Source organism: Electrona antarctica (genome assembly GCF_951216825.1).
Source record: "Electrona antarctica genome assembly, chromosome: 14".
Lineage (NCBI taxonomy): Eukaryota > Metazoa > Chordata > Actinopteri > Myctophiformes > Myctophidae > Electrona > Electrona antarctica.
In genome coordinates this window covers 34,774,266-34,795,374 of record NC_136795.1, presented here as the reverse complement: position 1 = coordinate 34,795,374, position 21,109 = coordinate 34,774,266, and the positions used below count along the sequence as shown (strand labels likewise).

Here is a 21,109-nt window from a genome sequence, read left to right as displayed (position 1 = left end):
GACAATTCCTTTATTCTTCAAAGGCATTTTCCATTATTCTACATGCAGTGTATGACTCTCACAGCAACTGCATGTTCTTGAAATCTACCCGGGTTAATTAATTAGAAGATTTTCAGTTGAGACCTGTCACATCTTGGTTCAATAGTAGCCTATAAGCAGGTTATTCAAATGTCATCTTATCTAAGAGCTCCCCCTTGTGGAGAAATCTTAGGACATAAATCCAAACCACTTTTGTGCAATCCATTCAAATTCAAATGAAGAGTTGGATATTAGAGTGAATAGTAGAGTCAATTCTGAAACAAATTCACATCAAAATCTTTCTGATGAAATAGCATATCATTAAAGTAGCTTAAACATCCTCAGTCTTTATCTTTTGATTCTTCTGTGTCAGGTGCTGATGGCTCCTGTTCCTCTTTGCTTTTGACACAGAGGTCCTGTGTGGTCCTCCACAAGGTTTCCAGGCTCTGCTTCAGCTCTCTCATGTCCCTCTGAATCCCCTCAAGGAGATCCAGCTTGGACAGCTTCTTGTCAATGGACGACAACACCTCTTGGCCTGGCTCTTCTGCGAGAGCCTCTTGTTGCAGGAGTTCAGCAGTGGGACAGTCCTGTTGCTCAGCCACCTCTGCAGCCATGGTTTGCTCCCACACCAACTCAAAGTAGTAGTCAATGAAGGCTTCCAGCTCCTCCAAGTCACTGGTCCCCCATTGGTCAATCAACGCCTGCAGACCACCTGATGTGGCCAGCTTCTTAAGAGTCCTCTCTCTCAGCGTGGGATGGCAGAGGGAATGTACACCGATAGCACCCTCCCTTTCCTCTTCTAGAACTTCATGTTCTGTCTGAGGCCGTTCTAACGGTAACATCAGCACCAATGAGCAGTCATTGGTTCGCCTGGGTGGAAGAAATGGACTTACTTGGCTTAGTCGCATGCAGCCGTGTGGATGCGCAGCAGTAGACAGCCACTCGGGGAGATTTACCACTAGTGTCTGTATGCCTTCTGTAGACGACCTCAGTCCCTCATCACCACGGAGCATAGCAGCCATGCTGGACATGAAGCTGTGTCTGTCCATTATGGTTAGGCTTGCTGTTGCGTTCCTCTCTCCCACAGTGTCTGGTACTGCCACCTCTTGACCACAGACATCTGAGCTTCTTGAACAGGATGCTAGTGGAACATAAACTGTGGCTAACTCGTTCACTGTGAAAGAAAGTATATGGTTGACTGCATGTGGTTGCATCACGTACAATGATCACCAAACAGCTACTATTAAAATATTAATCCAGCCATTTTCAATACACGGTAACTGTGTTTAAACAATAACAAACAATCAAACGTTTTGAATTTATTTATGGTGTTTCATCCATTTTGTGTGTATGAAGTGTACTTACTGTTATGGGAATGCTGATCTGAATGGCTCCTGAGCGCCACCTCGTGGTGTGTCACTCCATCCAGTTCCAGGCCGTCATGGTTTAAGGTGATGTTCTTCCCTATTGGGACACCTCTCTGGAGAATAGTCAGTCTCTGCTCCACTAGCATATCCTCTGCCTTGTCCAGTAGCTCCTTAACTTGGGCCCCATCTAGCCAGTTCTTATTGTCCAGGGCATGGTATCTGTTCCCACACCTCTCAACAAGCTTCTGCAGTGCATCTCCCTCACTCTCTATACGTTGCTCTAAGGTTGTGGCGCCCAGCCAGTCTCCATGGCTAAACAGGACCATGGCTCGGCCCCATGTCTCCTCTCCTAACGTCTCCAGCTGTTTAGCTATTGCCTCCCCAAGAGAGAGAGTGAAAGAGAAGCTGACGTTGACAACCAGAAGGATAACACTAAGCCCAAATGCTGAAGAGGCTCTCAGGAGGTCAGGGGTCATTGACTGCCAGCCAGGTGTATCCACAACTGTCACTGTTTTACCGCTGACTTTGCCCTGTCTTTCATCACAGACAGTAGTTTGGTTTTCTGTATCGAAACATTCTCTGCCCAAGATAGTGTTTCCAGATGAGCTCTTGCCTGTGTTTCTGCCTCCCATAAGCACCATTCTCAGCTCTGGAAGACGGTTCAGCTTTTCTGGGAGAAATAAAAAACATTTTGCGTAGGAACAGGATGGAAGTTTGTTATATGACAAAAGAACAAACCTTACTGTATAAGCCTTCACATGTAAATTAATAAAACTTAAAGAACCACTTCACCCCTTTTCAACCTACCTTCATATAATTGGTCCTCACTAATGTTCATGTCTCATAGGAGGGCTGTGGGCAGTTCAGAAACCCGTCCACCAGTGACATCATCGATTGGGAATCCACGCTAATAGAAACTGCAGGCTTTCTATTCCTGAAAAGTTGCAATGCGATAATGGAAGCCATCGTTCTCACGATAATAAAAATCTAAATATATTTAAAAACAAATATGGAAGCCATCGTTCTCACGATAATACAAATCTAAATATATATATTTCTTTAAATCTGCCTAACGATGGAAGTGTTAGGCAGATTCCCATGTCTTAATGGGTTAAATGGGGAAACTGGTGGACGGGTTTCTGAACTGCCCATAGCCCAATTATGAGACACAGACTGCATAGGAAAAAAAATAGTGCTATTTTATCATAAACATTAGTGAGGACCAATTGTAGGAGGATAAGTTGAAAAGTGGTGAAGTGGTCCTTTAACTAGTTTATATGATTAATGTTCAAAATGTAAAGCAAACTCATTTAGTTATCACTTGAATTAATTATTAACTCACCACGCTGAGACCTTGCCATTTTTCTTCCATTCTGCAGCACCATCAATCTCTCCTTGACTCTCTCTTCATCTGTCCTCATTGTCTCTTCTAGCTGTTGAATCACTCTGCACTCCATTTCATAATGAACCCCACTATTACCAGACACCATTTCCTCTATCTTGCTCATCAGTTGTCTGACCTGGAACCCATCTCCTCTGGTTTTATTGTTGAGAACATGATACCTGTTGCTACACTTCTCAACAATCCACTGAAGAGGCTCCCCCTCGCTCTCAATGTATTGCTCTATTGTTGTCTCCCCCAGCCAGTCCCCAAAGTTAAATAGAACGATGGCGTGTGTCCACATTCGCTCACTGATGAGCTCCAGGTGTTCCTGCACAGCTCTCCTATAGGATTCCGTGAACGTCCTGTCCACACGAATGGCCAGCAGGAAGACATGAGGCCCCGGCGAGCAGAGAGATGGACTACGCACTATCTCCCTCTGGTCAAACATGGGAGTTTCTGTAGCATAGTAGTTCATCCACCAGCCTGGCGTGTCGACCACAGTGACATGTCTCCCAAAGACAGGACTGCTTCTCATCACACACTGGGCTGTCCTGCCGCTCAGTTCCAGGCTTGGCTCTTTGTGCAGGATTGTGTTTACAGCTGAACTCTTCCCAGAACCTTTTGCTCCAAGCAGCACAATTCGAACGTCCAAGAGGCCGTGCAATTGTTCTGTGGGGGTTTTCAAAGTGTTAGTGTCACTCAAACTGTTAAAAATGAAATAATGATAGTGTCCAAAGTGTTTAACCCATTCAAACTTGGAAGGCATCTGTAATTTTAGTTTTTTGCATTTTAGCAGATCTACGAGCTTGTACATCTGCTATTTTTGAAGATTTGTTTTAAATCTTGAAAGTGTGAGAAGTTGAGAACTACTGATTTAGAAGGCATTTGTAGAATCAGCCTCATGTCTTAATGGGTTAAAGTAAAGCAAATAAACTTTACTTACCTTGTAGGACAGCTCTCTGTTTCTTCATCTTCATGAACCTCTGCTGGGCCCTTTCCTCCACTATCATTTTCTGTCCTGCAATTGCTTGGAGGATGCTTTCCTCCATTACAAAAGGCCTGTTTCCGTTTTCTGTTATGAGTCTTTGTATCTTCACAAGTAGCTCTGTGATGCGAGTGCTGACATTATCTCTACTAAAGATGACACTGTGACACCTGCACTTTGTACCGAGCCACTCAAGGGCCTTCGATCCCATCTTTACGGGTTCCTCTGCCGCGGCGCGTGTTGGCCAATCGCTGGCAGTGAAAAGAACAATGCTGTGGCTCCAGATGTTCTCACCGAGAAGGGCCAGGTGTTCTTCCAGTGCCCTCTGACGTTTTCCAGAGAAGGCGGAGCTCATCTTGACAACAATCAGGAATACATGTGGTCCCGGTGAGCACAAAGAGATGCTCCTGACGATCTCCCGTTTCACCAGCTCGGCGGTGTCCTGTGCACTGAAGTCACACCACCATCCAGGGGTGTCCACCACGGTGAGCCACCTGCCTGCCACCACACTTCGTCTCCTAGAGCAGGTGGTCCTCTCCTTGATGACAAACTCCTCTTTGCCAAGGATGAGGTTCCCCACAGAACTCTTTCCAGAGTTTCGCCCACCGAGCAAGACAATTCTTAGGTGGGATGTACACCCACTGTTGTCCCCTAACAGAGGAAAGAAAGCAATACACAGGGGCAGGGATAGAGGGAGGGGAAGATTATTACATTGTAATGTTAAATGTTTGTGTTGTGTTACCACGGTTCAATTTGTCACCAGGTTGAGAAAAGAAAAAAGAAAAAGAAAAGATGCAATACAAAAGCAAAAGACAGACAAGAATACAAGAAAACAAAATCGGGAAAAATAAAATGACAACAAAGTAAGTATTGTCACAGTCTAGCCTAGCAGTTATATTCCTACCTATACAGTATGATACAATGGACAGCCGTATGACCTGAATAATTAAGATGAGGACAGAAACATATTCACTGTATCAACAACAACAACAAGCTAGAACATAATTAAGACAGCCACATATTATTTAATGATAAATAATTGGGCAGCGGTGCCGGTGGCCTAAGGGTTAGGTTAGACTGAGCAGTGCCCTTGTTGCCGAAAGGTTGACGGTTCGATTCCCCGGAGGGGCAGGAAACATCTGGGTCGGGAAGTGATTTGTCATCACTCACGCAACACCGCTGAAGTGCTCTTGAGCAAGGCACTGAACCCCCAACTGCTCCAGTGGAGCTGCTTAGTGGCCGACAGTATAAGACTGAGGTTGTACTGGTCAGCTCCCAGGTTTTAATGCGTGTGTCTGTCTGTGTGTTTCTATGTGCAGGGCATTGCTGAAAATGAGCACTTGTGCTCAGCTACTACCCTGGGTAAATAATGGGGAAAGACATTTTTTAAAATTATAATACTAATGCTAATATACTGATTAATATTCATTAGTATCTGTTGTGAATCCATTCATAAGTCATGTTTACGGTTGTAAAAGTGCTAAAATGGTACTCATGTCTGCACAATATGCAGATCCAAAAAGAAGAATAACTTAAGGCATTTTGCCAGTATTGCTGTAATAGGCACAATTTGTAAACAAAATGTTGAAACGTTATGTCATGAAAGATTATTTTACAGTCATGTGATTGGAGTTAAAGGTGCCATGCTCAGAATTGATCAAATTCAACACAAATATATAGCTATATGAAATCACCACTCACAAGTTGATAGATCTCTTGCTGCCATTCCAATTTCTGTACCCTCTTTAAGCCAACGTGCCTGATGCCGAAATCCTGTAAAGCAGATAGATTTTTGAACAAATGAATGTCCTCAAGACTTTCCTCAGTCTCTTCTTTCCTGGTCCTTGTTTAATGAAAGCATGCTGTTGAATGAGTGGTGGCAAATGGGAGTGTTTTCTGTGTTTATGAGTCTGAAGGTTGCCTGTAATGTGTAACCTGACAGATAGGCAGTGGGCCTACACCATTTTATTACTGCAGAGAACAAGCACTCCCAGTTACAGAGCAGGCTTATAGTTTTAAATAGATATGGTGATATGGTGAGATGGTGATTGATATCCAGTGGTGGAAAAAGTACTCACAATTCTTACTTACGTAAAAGTATCAATACTGCAATGTAAAAATAAAAGTCAGGAATTCTAAATTTACTTGAGTAAAAGTACAAAATTATTGGTATAAAAAAATTACGAAAGTAAAAGTACTCATTATGCAGAGTTTCCCATATCACACGTTTTCAAATGTATAAAAAATAATCACAATGCATCGCTCACAATGCGGCTATTTTCAAATGGCCATTGGCCAAAATGTATGTAGGGCTGTAGTGGGTAATGTATGTTTTGTAATAATAATCTAAATCTATAAAGTAACTAGTAACTAAAGTTTTTAAATAATCGTAGTGGAGTAAAAGTACAATATTTGGATCCGGGATCTGTAGTGAAGTAGAAGTAAAGTAGAAGTACGGTACTTAAGTAAATGTACTTATTACCACTATATATACACCACTGTTTATATCCATTGAGTTCAAATGAGGTAGCTTACTGTAGGATATGATAAGCTTTCTTTCAGATTATTGTTGGTATTGGCGAATAACTAACACCTTTTTCTTGGGTGCAGTTGCTTGCGTATCAGATTTAGTTATGAGTATAGCGTTTCTGGAATTTCTCGTACAACTTCAACCACTGACATGGTGCATCAAAAATAAAACACCTTTGGTGAGAGAAATTCTAGCAACACTTGCAGTAACACTTGCACTTACACATATTTGAGTGGTTCTTCCAAAATTATAAATCTCTCAAGGCAATTAGAAACCATCATTCACACAAAGGTAACATATAATCACCACTCACCACACCTCTCTGTGTCACATCTCTAAGCTCAACAAAGCAACTTCTCCAAGGCCAACTGTCTACCATTACTGAATGTGCTTTCCAGCCAAAACACCTTTGTTGTTACTATTGTTTCTGCACTATTTTGGGCTATAGTTTTTCATAGTGGTTATTAACTGTGAAGGCAATTTTTCATTTTCATTCATCTTTATACAATGTTATTTATGTTTCAGGTTTTACGCTCTGAATGCCCACGAGCTGCTAGAGACGCAAAGGTCCACAGGCAGAGCCGGCTCCGGGCGGACGGGACGGAGGGAAGTCTCTCTCTACGTCTTCATTTCATGGAATGCCTCACTTAACCTCCGCTCAAGCCATGGGTGATCCTCACTTCCAGTGGCCAAGTGGAGCGTGAACACTGCACATGCACAGGTGGCATAGTAGTAGTAGAGTACATGTCGGGGGCCTTGGGCTCTTCTATTTAATTAAAACTGAAGCGGATATGTGGTAATAGGACAGTCACTGATATTCCAGCCTACTGGAAGTGACCCCTACTTCACATTCTGCACACTGACAGGAAGGGTGTTTGTCTTTCTGTAATAAAGGATTACTATACCATATCATTATGCAGACCCTGTTAAGAGAACCTGTAGTGCCAAAGTCCCTACGGTACCTGTGTGACCCAGAAAATGATGGATGCAACTGTCCTGCACATTGCACAAGCACTGAGAGGCCCTCACACACATGGTATTGATAACAGAGACAACGGTGGCTGCGTGGGAAACTCACAGTTACATGAGAGAGCTCATCGATCTGCTGCCTGGTACACATCTAGAGCTGGAAGAATAAGAACTTCTAATATCCATAGTGTTTCAAACACTGTTGCCTAGGGTTAGGGTAACTTAGAGTTAGGCTATGTCAACTGTGGGAAGAGTGTGCTATCTGCCCAAAAATCTGAATGACAAACCCCTTAGTGACAAATTGGCAACTATAGAGTGGTGACTGTCTATCTCATTTGGATAAATGGAAAAAGCCTGCAGAGACGAGTTCTTATAATTGTCACGGGGCCCGCCCCCGTGACTATTATGATTCAATTATGATTCATGAATTATGAATCTCTTCTTGGCTGGTGGTGGTTTCATTGTGAACAAGTGAGCAATTGAATGTGTCAAACTGACATATTGAGCCTATGACACACAGTGTGGCTTCCCCCCAGTAGGCTACCATACCACATTCAGTAGATCCTGTGATCTTTTGTGGCCAGATGTAATTTCTTGGGGTCTAGTAGGACTATAGTAAATAATAATTTAAAAAATATCGCTATAAAATGTTGTAATAAAATACATATTTAGCCCCATGCTCGAATGCACTCACACACTCATCTTTTACTTTCTCTGATAACAACCTAAAACATGAACCTTGGTTGAAAAAAACTAAAGTTGTCCTTTAAACAGAAGATAGTGTCATTTTCAGTTGGGATACCAATTGTATCCATTTGGAGACTAATAACATAATTTAGTCTGTATACAGGTAAATTACATTAGAAAATGCAATATATATATATATATATATATATATATATATATATATATATATATATATATATATATATATATGGGGTGGAGTAGAGTTAGCCCAACTCTTACTTTGAAGTACAATCGGAAGTGTCGTATATCGGAAGTCGGAACTGGTATATAGCCCATGGCCCATGGCCACGGCTTGTTGACGCTTGATGTATTGTACATCACACACTGTATGACCCAACACCCAACTCTATGCTTTCTAGAAGATCATAACCAGAGCAGCGATGGTTGTGAACGTCCGAGTCGAATATTGGTAGCTATGTCACTGTGTTATTCTTCCCCACCTAGTACACCTACATTATTGTGTGTTTTTTAGTTATTTATTGTAATGGTTTCAGTATTTGTAACATTATCTATTCTAAATTAGTCGATAACTAACTAGCGTTAGCGCTAACCCTAGCTAAAACGGCTGCTAAGCTATCTGTAGCAATTTCTAGCTGGTCATTGAATGGGGTTTTCTTTTTTCAGCGGTGGATGAGGGTACGAGCCCCGCTATCGGGAACTCGCTCGGGTTGTCACCGAGGAGTTTCCCGATGCGGAGGTATCAGGCTTCAAGGGAAGATCAAGTAAGTTAAAGTAGTAACCACTAAACCCAGACATTATGGCTGTTGCCGGTGGTGAATGTGATTAAGCCTAGCCGACGCAAAACTAAAGAATATTCTCGTTGGCTAAGATTCCATGCTGTATTGATGTGGTACCATAGGAAAGATAACGGGCAAGCATTGATCAAATCTTGTAATTGTAAATTAAGTAATGAAGCTGTTTAACAAAAAAATAACTATTGAGTGAAATGAAATCTATATTTACCCAGGGTATCTGGGCTAAGCTCAAGAACTTGTTTCCAGCCAGGCCCTGCTCATAGAACACATTTCATCGTAGTGGTTTAATGCCTTGTTCAAGGGCACTTCAGCGGTGGTAATTTTTAACGTGTCGGACGGCTGATTCGAACTAGGAACCTTCCGGTATCAAGACCGCGCCGCTATCCGTCCGGCCACCGCTGCCACAGAGTGTAAAATGAAACCAAATGGACCCGGTTTCATTTTGCACTCACTCAAGAGTTAAATATCTACAAGGGTCCATTTGGTTACCGACTTTCCATTTAGCATTATTTCCACCTGCCTGGAACCCCCCTTGAGGGACTCTCCGTTGGTTGAGTGCCACTGTTCTAATATAAGTGAATTAATAACTGAGATGTTACATTTCTAAATGTGTATTCAGGCAGTTTTGAGGTTGAAATCAACGGACAGCTGGTCTTCTCTAAGCTTGAGACAAGCGGCTTCCCCTATGAAGACGATGTGAGTATCCTTCCAGTGTGTTATCCTTTCACCATACATACTTTACATCAGTGGTTCCCAAACCTTTTAGCTCAAGACCCAAAAGAGAAATCAGATGTTTGCCCACGAACCAAACTAGTGAAAACAGAGGTGTTTCCAGGAATGACATGTCGGGCAGGCAAGATGTGTTGTCGTCGTCCCGGGCCCTCCCCCTCCCCCCAGCGCACAATCAGAAGCACTAAATGTTTTCAAAGAGATATACCTGTCAGACGAGTAGGCTACAAATGCTGAAAGGCAATAGTTCTCAGGTCTGGTGTTTGTCCTCACTTTTTTCTCGGTGTATGGATTTTGCCCAGGGAGAAAAGACTTTTGACAGGCCTGTCCTCGCCTTATTGTAGAAAATAGACATTCTGCAGGCTCGCAACGTGTCGTGAATAAACATTTGTTTTCTAATTTAGGAGATTTCTGTGATTTGTATTTATAAATTGTTCATTGTTTTCACCTCGACTGTGGAAATCTTTAGAAAAGAGAGAAGGTGAGTGGAAACAATGAAACCAAAACATGACTGACACTTCACTGCGTCATTGGAGTGCTGAACAAAGTTGAAGCCAAATCCAATTTTTGTAGCATGTCATGCCCCCCATAAGTGACAGGGTGTCACTTAGGCCTCGTTCAGACATGATAAAAACAATTTTATTCGGGCCAAATTCTCATTAGGGGTGGCAGTGTGTGCCTTAATGGCGGCATGTCATTGGCTTCCAGTTTTTTTTTTTTAACCAGGGTACTAGTAGCTGAGCACAAGTGCTCATTTTCAGCAACGCCCTGCACATAATTTAGAAACAAACACAGACAGGCCTGGGCTGACCTAGCGGTCCAGGCACCTATGCTGCTAATCCAGCTTGACAGCGTGTCGCGTGTCGCCTCCTGATCCTGACGAACTTTGCTGCGTGTCACTCCCCATCTCTCTCTCTCCCCATTTCCTGTCATCTTAGTGTAAACTATCAAATAAAGGCAGAAAAAGATCCAAAAATATATAAATAAAGAGAAACACAGACCTGCATTAAAACCTTGGATAGTCTTTAATAAGGAAAAATTAGCTTAAGTGATGGCAAATCTGGAAAAAAAATGCTTACCACTAGCTTTCATCACAGATGTGTTCATAAAGGTGTCTACTATCACAGAAAAATTTGTTCCAACCCAACTCCCTTGGGAAACTTTGTGACAGCTGCTTAAAGTTGGGGTACCATACAACCATTATAAGGCAACATGTTATAAATTTCATTATGCTTTAAGTAGCATGTGACGTGTCAAACTAGGGGTTTTTCATCATTCTGAATCCATTCCAAGCATTAGTTTTGCACGAAAAACACTCCTTGGGCTAAAAATGGCCATAGCCGTCATCACAAATGTGATGAAATCGGCACATTTGGGCATATTTGGGCTATGGCCAAACTAGGGGGTCTATGGCCAAACTAGGGGTCAAACTAGGGGGTTTTCATGATTCTGAACCCGTTCCAAGCGTTCGTTTTGCACGAACAACACTCGTTTAGGCTAAATTCAGCCATAGAACGCTCCCAAATGTCCCCAAATGTGCTGACGTCATCACATTTGTGATGACGCCTATGGCCTTTTTAAGCCCAAGGAGTGTTTTTCGTGCAAAACTAATGTTTGGAATGGATTCAGAATCATGTAAACACCCTAGTTTGACATGTCACATGCTACTTAAAGCATAATGAAATTTATAACATTTTGCCTTATAATGTACCCCAACTTTCAGCAGCTGTCACAAAGTTTCCCAAGGGAGTTGGGTTGGAACAATTTTTTCTGTGATAGTAGACACCTTCATGAACACATCTGTGAAGAAAGCTAGTGGTAAGCATTTTTTTCCCAGAGTTGCCACAACTTAAGGTAACTTTACCTAACTACTTACACTGTTGGCCAATAAGTGGCTCCACTGGAGCAGTTTGAGGTTCAGTGCCTTGCTCAAGGGCATTTTTTAGCAGTGTTGTGTTGAGTGATGACCATTCACTTACCCACCCAGATCTTTCTTGACGATCCAGGGAATCGAACCGTCAACCTTCCAGAAACAATGGCGCTCGTTAACAATAATGAAAACATTTTGGAGACAAAAACAATAAAGCCATATTTGGGCAGCGGTGGCCTAAGGGATGGAGGAGCACCCTTGTTGCCGAAATGTTGCCGGTTCGATTTCCCGGACGGGCCGGAAAAATCTGGGTCGGGAAGTGATTCGTCATCACTCACCCAACACCGCTGAAGTGCCCTCGAGCAAGGCACTGAACCCCCAGCTGTTCCAGTGGAGCTGCTTAGTGGCCAACAGGGTCAGCTACTCAGCTCCCAGGTTTTAATGTGTGTCTGTCTGTGTGTTTCTATGTGAAGGGCGTAGCTGAAAATGAGCACTTGTGGTCAGCTACTACCCTGGGTAAATAAAGGAGAAAAACAAAATGTACTCACGAGTTACGACCCACTAAAATGGATTCGTGACCAACAAATGGGTCCTGACCCAATGTTTGGTAAATGGTCGCTTACAGTCACAGCATGCACACACTTAACGTTGACATGACATGATCGAGGCCCTTTTCCACAATGAAAGGACTGGCATGAAATAATCCATGCCTGCATACTTGCATAGTATGTGATTTCTACTTTTATCACTCCCTCTAATGCAGATCATGGATGCAATCCAGAAAGCCCAGGATGGCAAACCTGTACAGAAGATCACTAAAAGCCGTGCGCCCTGTGTCATCATGTGAATTGCCCTCCCTCCGGCTTGAAGACCCTACCCTCCAGAGATGTCAAGAAAGGCCAGTGCAATCCCTTACTGCCACTGTCGTGTGTTGCTTAATCCATCTTGGCACAACTGTACAGGAAAAGACCTTGCTCTCTTCTTAACGCATCAACAGAGATGCACTGATACCACTTGCTACTGGTTCTGGTATGGAGCTCCATCACAACAAGGCTATGTTGTGCCTTCTGTCTCCCCTCCACGTTCCCATTATGGTGTTCCAGGACATTAATGATTACTGTAATGTTAAAATGTACACCGTTATGGTATGATGTCCCACGTCTTGGAAGTTCCCTCTTATAGGAACATAGACCGGGAGAAGAAGACCATGCATGCTGGAGGGAAGCTGTTTTATATTTCAAATGCCTCAAGCTGATTTTATTATTTTTTTGTTTCTAGTTAATGGCTACTATGACATTTTTACAATAATTTCCAATCTACAGAAGATGGTATGGAAATGTCTTCTACAATTTAACCCATTTAGACCTGAGGCCGACTCTAAAAACGCCTTCTAAAACCTAACCTACGGTTTCCTAAAAACCTTCAAATTCGTATTAAAAAATATATATATGAAATTATGTTGGTACATATATAGCAATAACTAATGAGACAGAGGTAGCATCCGGATTCAAAGGTAAAACGACAGGTTACAGGTTCCATCAGGTCTAAATGGGTTAAAACATAGTCTCAGTTATTACCTCTTGGCCAATATGCCAATTTAATGTCCAGTTACATATTTGTTTTCCTTTTCATTGCACTTTACAAGGTTAGGCCAGTTTGACCCTGAAATCTTGTGATAAGCAAATTAAAACAATTATTGTAAAGAGGTAGTTTATTTGGGGCATCTGTCAACTTGCAACATAAACATACCTCCAAAAAAGTAATGGAATGTTACTCATTGTGTTATTCATGTTTCTTTTGGTCTCCAATTTTCGTATCAAGATATTTGTTTGACTCAAACTGGCCAGGTCAATTATAAGTGCGGCTGAGGACCAATGCTAACTAGTATCTCGGCTCACACTTATGTCATCTCTTCTTACGCACATCAACTCAACTGTTTGCTATGTAAAATCTCAACGGTTTTCTTTAAATAAAGGTATAAATAATTGCTGTCTTATTTTATAATATTGATCTTCTCTCTGGTTGACTCAACCATTGGTTTAACTTTAAATTATAACCTCTTTTCTTTTTTTAATTAGTCCCCTGCACCTTTTAATTGGTCCCCTGCACCAGCATTGACAGGTGATGCTTTTGTGTTCATACTAGCGGTGACAAGGCAACACGATACAAGTCATTTTCATTGAAAGTCGGTGACATGCTGCCATTAAGGCAGCACTTCACACTGTTGGAATCCTATTGGTTTTATTAATTTTGTACAGGGCTCAAGTGGGTTGCTCGTGGGGGGCATGACGTGCTACAAAAAGTGAATCTGGCTTCAACTCTGTTCAGCACTCCAACGGCCAACCTGCGTCAGTCATGTTTTTGTTTAATCGTTTCCACTCTTTATCTCCAAAATTCCTTCTCCGTTCCATTTGTGTAAAGAAAAACATTCTTATTGTTAACCACTTCCTTATGCTAATTAACCCTACGTTTCCACAGTGACTCAGCAGCAATGTAGCTGGCAGGCTTGGTTGTTTTGTAGCTTACCATGACAACTACTCCTAAAAGTGGTACGATTGTTCACCTAATGACTTTTGATAATAGCATACTCATACTCTACTGAATAGCACTGCCATGATGTGATTGTCTCCAGAGAATGCTACCTGTACAGTCCCTAATATACAGTAGCATGCATATGCCAACAGAAGCCCTGAATTATGCGATATTACACTCGAGGGTGTTCTTTATTGTCATTAATGCATGCCTTAATGAAGTGCACGATAAAGAACACCCTCGAGTGTAATATTGCAATTATACAACAGTGACCCTTAAAAGTAAGATAGTCGCAAAAAAGAAATTTTTTTTCAATGGCCAATGTAGCCACTACGACTACAAATGTCCCAAGAAACTCGCTAGCTATAGCAACCCAGTCCGCTGCGAGTCAGAGCAGCTGATTTCTATGTTTTGATTAAGTATTCTGGTTTAAGGCACAGCTAGAAGGCTGTTTCAACTAATCAGATTGCGTCCTCGAAACGACCTGTTGTCAAATCACGCACAGTGGTAATGTTTCTTAACCACTTTAGACCCGCCATCCACATTTTGTGCATGTCATTATAGGTGGACGTTTTTGGGGTAATACAAAAAAATGCATTATGTTGTCACTCTGAAAATAGTATCATTGAGACTCACTGGATACTGATACTGTAAACGGTACTGGTAGAACCTGTTTCACACATCTGTTTAGATTTGTAGGCGTTTGCCAGCCCACATGTGTTCAAGCCATGAAACAAAGACTTTGTTAAATAGAATAAAATAAAACTTTATAGAGCATATTTATATTTTATACTCACTAAATTAAAAGCAACAAAAAATATTCATGTGTGCCCATAGCATAAAAAAACATTTACAATTAAATAGATACAATAACCTCTAGGTATGATCAAAAGCCAAGTTAAGATAATTGCTGCATTCTGCATTGCCATTTTGTAATTATGAAAATGTCAATTGAATAGAAATGTCAAATAGCATGCATATACAATTGATTTATAAGTCTGCAGATATTTAACCACTTTCAACATGTGTCCCTATTTTGGGGTGTTCCCATATCATAGATGGAAATTAAAAGAACAAATGATGTGATTGACCTACTGGGTAAACAGGGTTGACTAGACTCAACTGTGAATTTGACACGTATGTTTCTTATCCTGCTGTCATTCCTTTGTAATGTGTGTTAACTTCAGGATGACTAAGCAACATTACCTGCTGTTACCAATTGTCTTTCAAGTTTCGTATCGCTTTGACATACCAATTTCACCATACATCATAAAATCTAGGCCTGGGGTGCCAGCTTGGATTAAAAACATCTAAATAAAGGATGCATGCATGTAGTTAAAATATCAAATGTTCAGATATACAGTACAACCTAGCAACATTGTATGGTAGACATAATCACAATGGCAGTACATTTCCTTGTAGGGCGGAATTCACATTTAAGTTAATACAGAGTAGAAACAGTTAAGTGCATATGTGTAATTAATAGTATACGTTAGCCTTAGTTTATTTATGTGATGAAGGTGTCAGAGTATGTAGGACATGTACTATGTGGCATTCTCATGATATCCAATGAATTTAATCCTGGAAGTGCTTATAACATTATTATTGCATAACTCGTATCTACCTGCAGATCTTTTATAGACTCATTCAAATGCCATAACTCTTATCTGGCTGCATGCTCTGTGACAACATTCTTGTTTTTATGTGTTCAGGTATTGGTACACTAGGGGGAGCCAACCTCAACCCTTTCTATCTTCCTCAGGACAGTGTCTTTGGAATGAAAAATCTAATGCACTTTTTGCTGTATCAAAGAAGTCCAAAATAGGCTATAATGAAAGTAAAAGGTATGTGACCATGGCATCAAAGTGAAGATCTGATCTTACTTTACTGAAAATGTGTATTCTCACTTCAACAAATGATTTACAGAATAAAGTGTCTTCAAGTAAATTGTTGAATTAACTGAATTCAAAATAGATTAAGCCATATTTATCATAATAGCTAATAGACAGGTGGCTGCTTCATAATCATCAGAAGTTTGGTGAATAGAGGGTATGCGCATGCTTAAAGTTAATGGCACATTGAGTGGCAAAGCAACATGCAAAGTGAGATTAACATTGTTTAACGTTATTTAATACAATCAGATAGGACTTTTCTGTTTGGATGCATGGGCTGTCAAGGCCAGTAAGTAGTTTTTTGCCACTCAGTAGGCATTCCTGCATAACTTCCAGGTTTGATGATGTCACACGCATACCCTCTATTGAAATGCAAATACAGTAGGCTACAGTATGTCTCTGTGACTAGGTGGGTCTTTGACATGCATTCTGGTAACCAATGATAATTCATGCCAGCCTGCTTGCTCTGAAGCTGATAGAGGACATCTGCGCAGACCTGCTGGTTTGGAGCCACAGTCCTTCATTTAAAGAAGAGAAAACTCCAATGTGATATTTACTAGCTATGGTTTAAATTTAGTTCCACGCTCCGGATTGGACAGTCTGGCAATTCTGGCAGATGCCAGAAGGGCTGGCCAGTCATGGGGCCGGGGCTGAGCCAAAACAAAAGGACAAAGTAATAAATAAGACATAGTAGCGTCTTTGAGCCGTCTTTGGGCCTGCGAAGACCACAAATGCCAGGGCTGATTTTCTGTGCCAGTCCGTGCCTGGTTAGGTCCAACCAGACAAGCATCAACTGGTCAAATTTAGAAGTCACCCTGATAAGCATCTGCTAAATGCTTAAATTGATACTCGATTTTTTTTTTTATTGGCTGTTGTGATGTATTACTGAACTTGAACTTTCTTATTCATGTCTGTTATTTGTTAACTGAGTTTCCATATGGTTGTACAGAAGTTCTTCTCATTCATGTATTTCAGTAATAGCATCCTATTGTTACACTGTGTGTAACATTCTTAACTCTGAATATATCTGCTAAAGGGAGAAGATGCAGACCAACTTCAAAACACCCTGCCAGGATCTCTGTTCATATATGGAAGTTTTAGAAAGAACAGCAAGTGTCAATGAATGGATAATGTTGTTACTTTCAGGCACATTTTCAGACTCACGTGATGATTTGATTTTCCTTTGACTACCATTCTGGTTAAGGTAACAACACATTTTTACTGTTCGAATTTCCAGCTGACACAGTGGAAGGTCAACCTGTTTGATCACACAGTGACACTTGGAGTTGACAGTGACTCCTGGTTTCCTCTGTGGTTCAACCCGGGTGACCTCGCGTCAAAAACCGAGACACGTGATGCGGTTTAGAAAATAAGGGGGGTAAATTGTGTTCCCGACCCGTGGTGTGTTCCGGTTGGCGTCTCGCTAGTGACATTATGAGTTAGAATAAACGATGGACATACAAAACGATTATTATAACAAAAGAAACCAAACTAAACATATTTTAAACTTCGGGAATTATTCTGGAGGTTTCAGAGTTGAAAAAGTCGTTGATTCCGGCCACCTGATGACGTAAAGTTATTTCCGCTCCAGACCAGATCAGAAACCCGAAAATGGTATTGATCCCAGGCTAGGTGACAAATGATAAATATTGTGATAAATATTCAGACTGTACTGTACTGTACTGTACTGTACTGTACTGTACTGTACTGTACTGTACTGTACTGTACAAGCCCTCCACCCTGGTGTGTGTGTGTGTGTGTGTGCTGCTAAAAACTCAGCTTCCCATCATGCACCTGTGCACAGTGTGAAGCTCAACAGCGCCACTTTGTCACCTGTTGGTACCCAGCCTAAACAGACAGACACATATAGGGACACACATTGCTGTGCATTGGAGTGGCTGCACCACTCAAAAACAGTAGGTAAAGTATTTGATGCTGTTGGAGATTGCAAAATCCCGGTGTTCATTTAGGTTGAGATCTGGTGACTTCGAAGGCCATATAAGGCATATCATTCACATACCATTCCGTAACCCCTCAGGCCGTGTGCATGGTGGCATTGATTGTCATCACCCCCGAAGAGACAACTCCCGTCAGGATGGAAACGTTTCAGAATTGGATACAGGTGATCAGTCAGAATAACTTTGTATTGATTTGCAGTGACTCTTGTGTTGACAAGTGGACCCAACTTTGCCAGGAACATTCTCTGCACAGCATAACAGAGCCACCGCCCCCCTCACTGTCGGGATCAAGCATTCAGGCCTGTACCATTCCCTTGGTGTACTGTATGTTTACACATTTCTCTATGTAGTTGTCATTGGACTCTTCTTGCTGACAGTCTACTTTTACATTTCCTGAATTGACATTCTTAGTCTCAGGTGACTGAGAATGTCAATTCAGGAAATGTAAAATTAAAGGAAGATTTGCTTATTTATGTATACAGGAGAAAATCCCATTGAGATAAAGATCTCTTTAACGAGGAAGCCCTGTTCACACTAATGCATGAGCATCAAGATCATGTGTGCTTTTGACCAAAATGTCTATTTATGGAATATTTCCCTTCTATTTTAATGCAGATTTAATTAGTCACTGTTCCTATTATATGTAAAAACAGACTTGTCCTTCGAGCAGTCTTTCTGACTGAAGCTCCTGCAAACCCGTGCCCCAATAACAAGCCCTCTTTTATAGTCTTTAGGATCTTTTTCTTTTTGCATCTTGATCTAAAATCTATATCCTGGACCTATGCACTAGAGCATTATAGGATGTTATCATGCAGTCCACATGCAGAAGATGCATTTGTTATGTTTCTCCAGTCAGTTATTCAGGTTTTTCCTTAGGCATTCCTCTCAATTCCCCCATTTATTGACTGGTTTGGTTTTAAGTGCCTCTGAAATGTTGGAAATTGGAACTTTGTTGAGACGTGCACCACTAGGGTGGACTCTGACAACTGGGAGTGTCTACATATTACAACAGATAATGCCAATAAGTACTTCACTGAAACACATGGGCACAGTAGATAACTCCCACAAATTGCCGATATCACATCTATGCCATAGTGCATTTAGTTTGGGCCAAATGCTCTACACACCCCGCCAAGACACTCACTCACTCACTCACACACTCACTCACTCACTCACACCCTTATATCTTTACACTGTCTGTTTTTTCCCCATTAACTCAAACAAGAGTGCTCATAGCCAGGGTTCGAATTGTGATCGTTATCCAGAATGCTCGCCCTCATTTTCTTTTCGCAGACCTCACGCAGGCCGCTCGGTGGGGCGGTTCTTGTATTCTTGTATTTGTTTTACTGAGAATAAAGTTAGAAATATGTTTAAGGTTAGGCATAGTTTTTCCGCGATTACGTTTAGGAATAGGGTTAGGTTTTGGCACCGTTTTACTGAGGTTAAAGTTAGGAATAAGGTTAGGTTTAACCGTTTTAGCTTACTTAGGTTACGTTTAGGAATACCAGGCTGGGCAGTTCTGCCGGCTGTACGCCCGCGGTGACTGTGTTTTGAGGCAGGCTTTCCAGTATTCTTGTGATCTACAAACACACAATTCGTTGCACCACGATGCGTTGTGAGCTTGTAGATCTTAGATAATTTTTGTTGTTGAAAATTTGCCAGAATTTGTTTTACTTGAATGATGTCAAATATGAATTAAGCATAGAATATCAGACAGTTTCAAACATTTCCACAAAATAAAGGCATACTGTAGCTCAGGGGTGCCCACACATTTATGACGTGAGATCTACTTTCAAAATGACCAGCTCAACAAGATCTACCCACTGAAAAAATAAGTGTACCATTGCTGAAAATAGTTTAAATATATAATGTACCTGGGGGGGCTTTGGAATAGGGAGGGGGAGAAATTATGACAGGCAGTTTCTGCTGTCAAAATATGTCCCCCCCCCCCCCCCCCCCGTATTTAACTTAAACGCCCAATGCATTTTCAATGGAAATAGCACAAACTTTCGCATGCTACTAGTCCTACATACTTACACCTAGAAACCCCATTCAAACCTATTTAGGTTCATCTTACGGTGGACATGTTTGCCTGAAAAGAAATCTTTGAAATGTTTCATAGTTTTAGAAATATAGTGCTTTCAAATTTGAGACATTTATAATGGGGCTCAATGGCAGCTCTATGGCAAGTCAAAACATTACTTTCACCTAGAAACTCTATTCACACATTTTATAATTCAGCTTACTGTGGAGACACATGCTGGAACTTTTTACTTTGAAATGATTTGTAGTTTCGGAGTTATTTAACTTAAACGCCCAATGCATTCTCAATGGCAATAGCAAAAACCTTGGCATGCTACTAGTCCTAGCTTATGTTTAAGTCGGTCTGACCAGGAGCAGAGGCAACATATCCCCACCGGTGATAAATTGAATGATATCAGAAGCATGGATTCCACCGCATCCCCCTAGGAAATAGAACCTTATACAACTGTCAAATACAACTGTCTTTAACTAAAATGGAATATTTGAATCCACAAAGAGAATGAATCAATGCACATTTCTCACAACTCAAAGACATGGGGGGAGAAATAGTCAAAGCTGCACTATGTAACTTTCCTCTTCTTCTACCCCGTAGTGTTTATCAATTAAGATAAATTGAGTCTCAAAATTTGTGCCAGGTCCTGTGTTTTGGTGAGACATGACCTTTGACACAATCTAAATTTCAATGGAAGTGCATATAGACAAAATTCAACCACCCCAATTGTATAAGTTATATTGTAATAACATATTCTTCTAGACTACCATACAGATTGGACAAAATAAAATGTTAACATTGTTTCGCTTTAAAGTATTTGTAGTTTTTAGGGAGTGATGCTACTCTGGAAATGTGTTCATTTCATTAACTTTAATTTAATTCAGAGAATGTACAAATGTAATGGGCCTCGCAACTGTACTGTGCTGTTAGTAGAGACATGTGATAGTTTTTGCACAAATCAGTCCTCTGATCCTCCCAGGTTGAATTAATTTAATTAATTTAACTATGCTGCTCTATTGCTTTGCAGCACAAAATATAGTTTTTCTAATATGGTCCCAGAACTGGCATGAATGTTGCTCTGACAACACGTAATTTTTACCAGTCCTGATTTAATAATACAAAATAAAAAAATATTTAATTGAGAGCAAATTAAATGTGTCTGCCTGTCACCTTTCTTAGAGGAAAACTTGACCGAACACGACTCGCTCCCTGTATAACAAAATGAAGTAAAAACTTCTATAGACTGAGACTTAGGGAAACATTTTTCCTTTTATTTTATCATGCTCATAAAGTGCTCTGTGCTCAAAGTGCAATTAAAAAGCGTGTTAATGTTTTTGA

The 21,109-nt window shown here is 41.0% G+C and overlaps 2 protein-coding genes across 2 annotated transcripts; one reads left to right on the top strand and one right to left on the bottom strand.

Moving 5' to 3' along the window:
* Positions 1–359: 359 nt before the first annotated feature.
* Positions 360–5,250, bottom strand: LOC306937157 (GTPase IMAP family member 8; the record flags this gene model as incomplete). The annotated part of the gene is made up of 5 exons (XM_079520823.1): positions 360–847; positions 1,384–2,055; positions 2,866–3,438; positions 3,713–4,405; positions 5,247–5,250. 5 exons carry the CDS (start codon positions 5,248–5,250, stop codon positions 360–362), a joined length of 2,430 nt encoding a protein of 809 aa, XP_079376949.1.
* A 3,000-nt stretch (positions 5,251–8,250) lies between these two features.
* On the top strand, positions 8,251–13,341 carry LOC306936504 (migration and invasion enhancer 1-like). The gene is made up of 4 exons (XM_079520039.1): positions 8,251–8,409; positions 8,625–8,722; positions 9,375–9,451; positions 12,118–13,341. Exons 1-4 carry the CDS (start codon positions 8,381–8,383, stop codon positions 12,199–12,201), a joined length of 288 nt encoding a protein of 95 aa, XP_079376165.1. The 5' UTR covers positions 8,251–8,380; the 3' UTR covers positions 12,202–13,341.
* Positions 13,342–21,109: the final 7,768 nt, after the last annotated feature.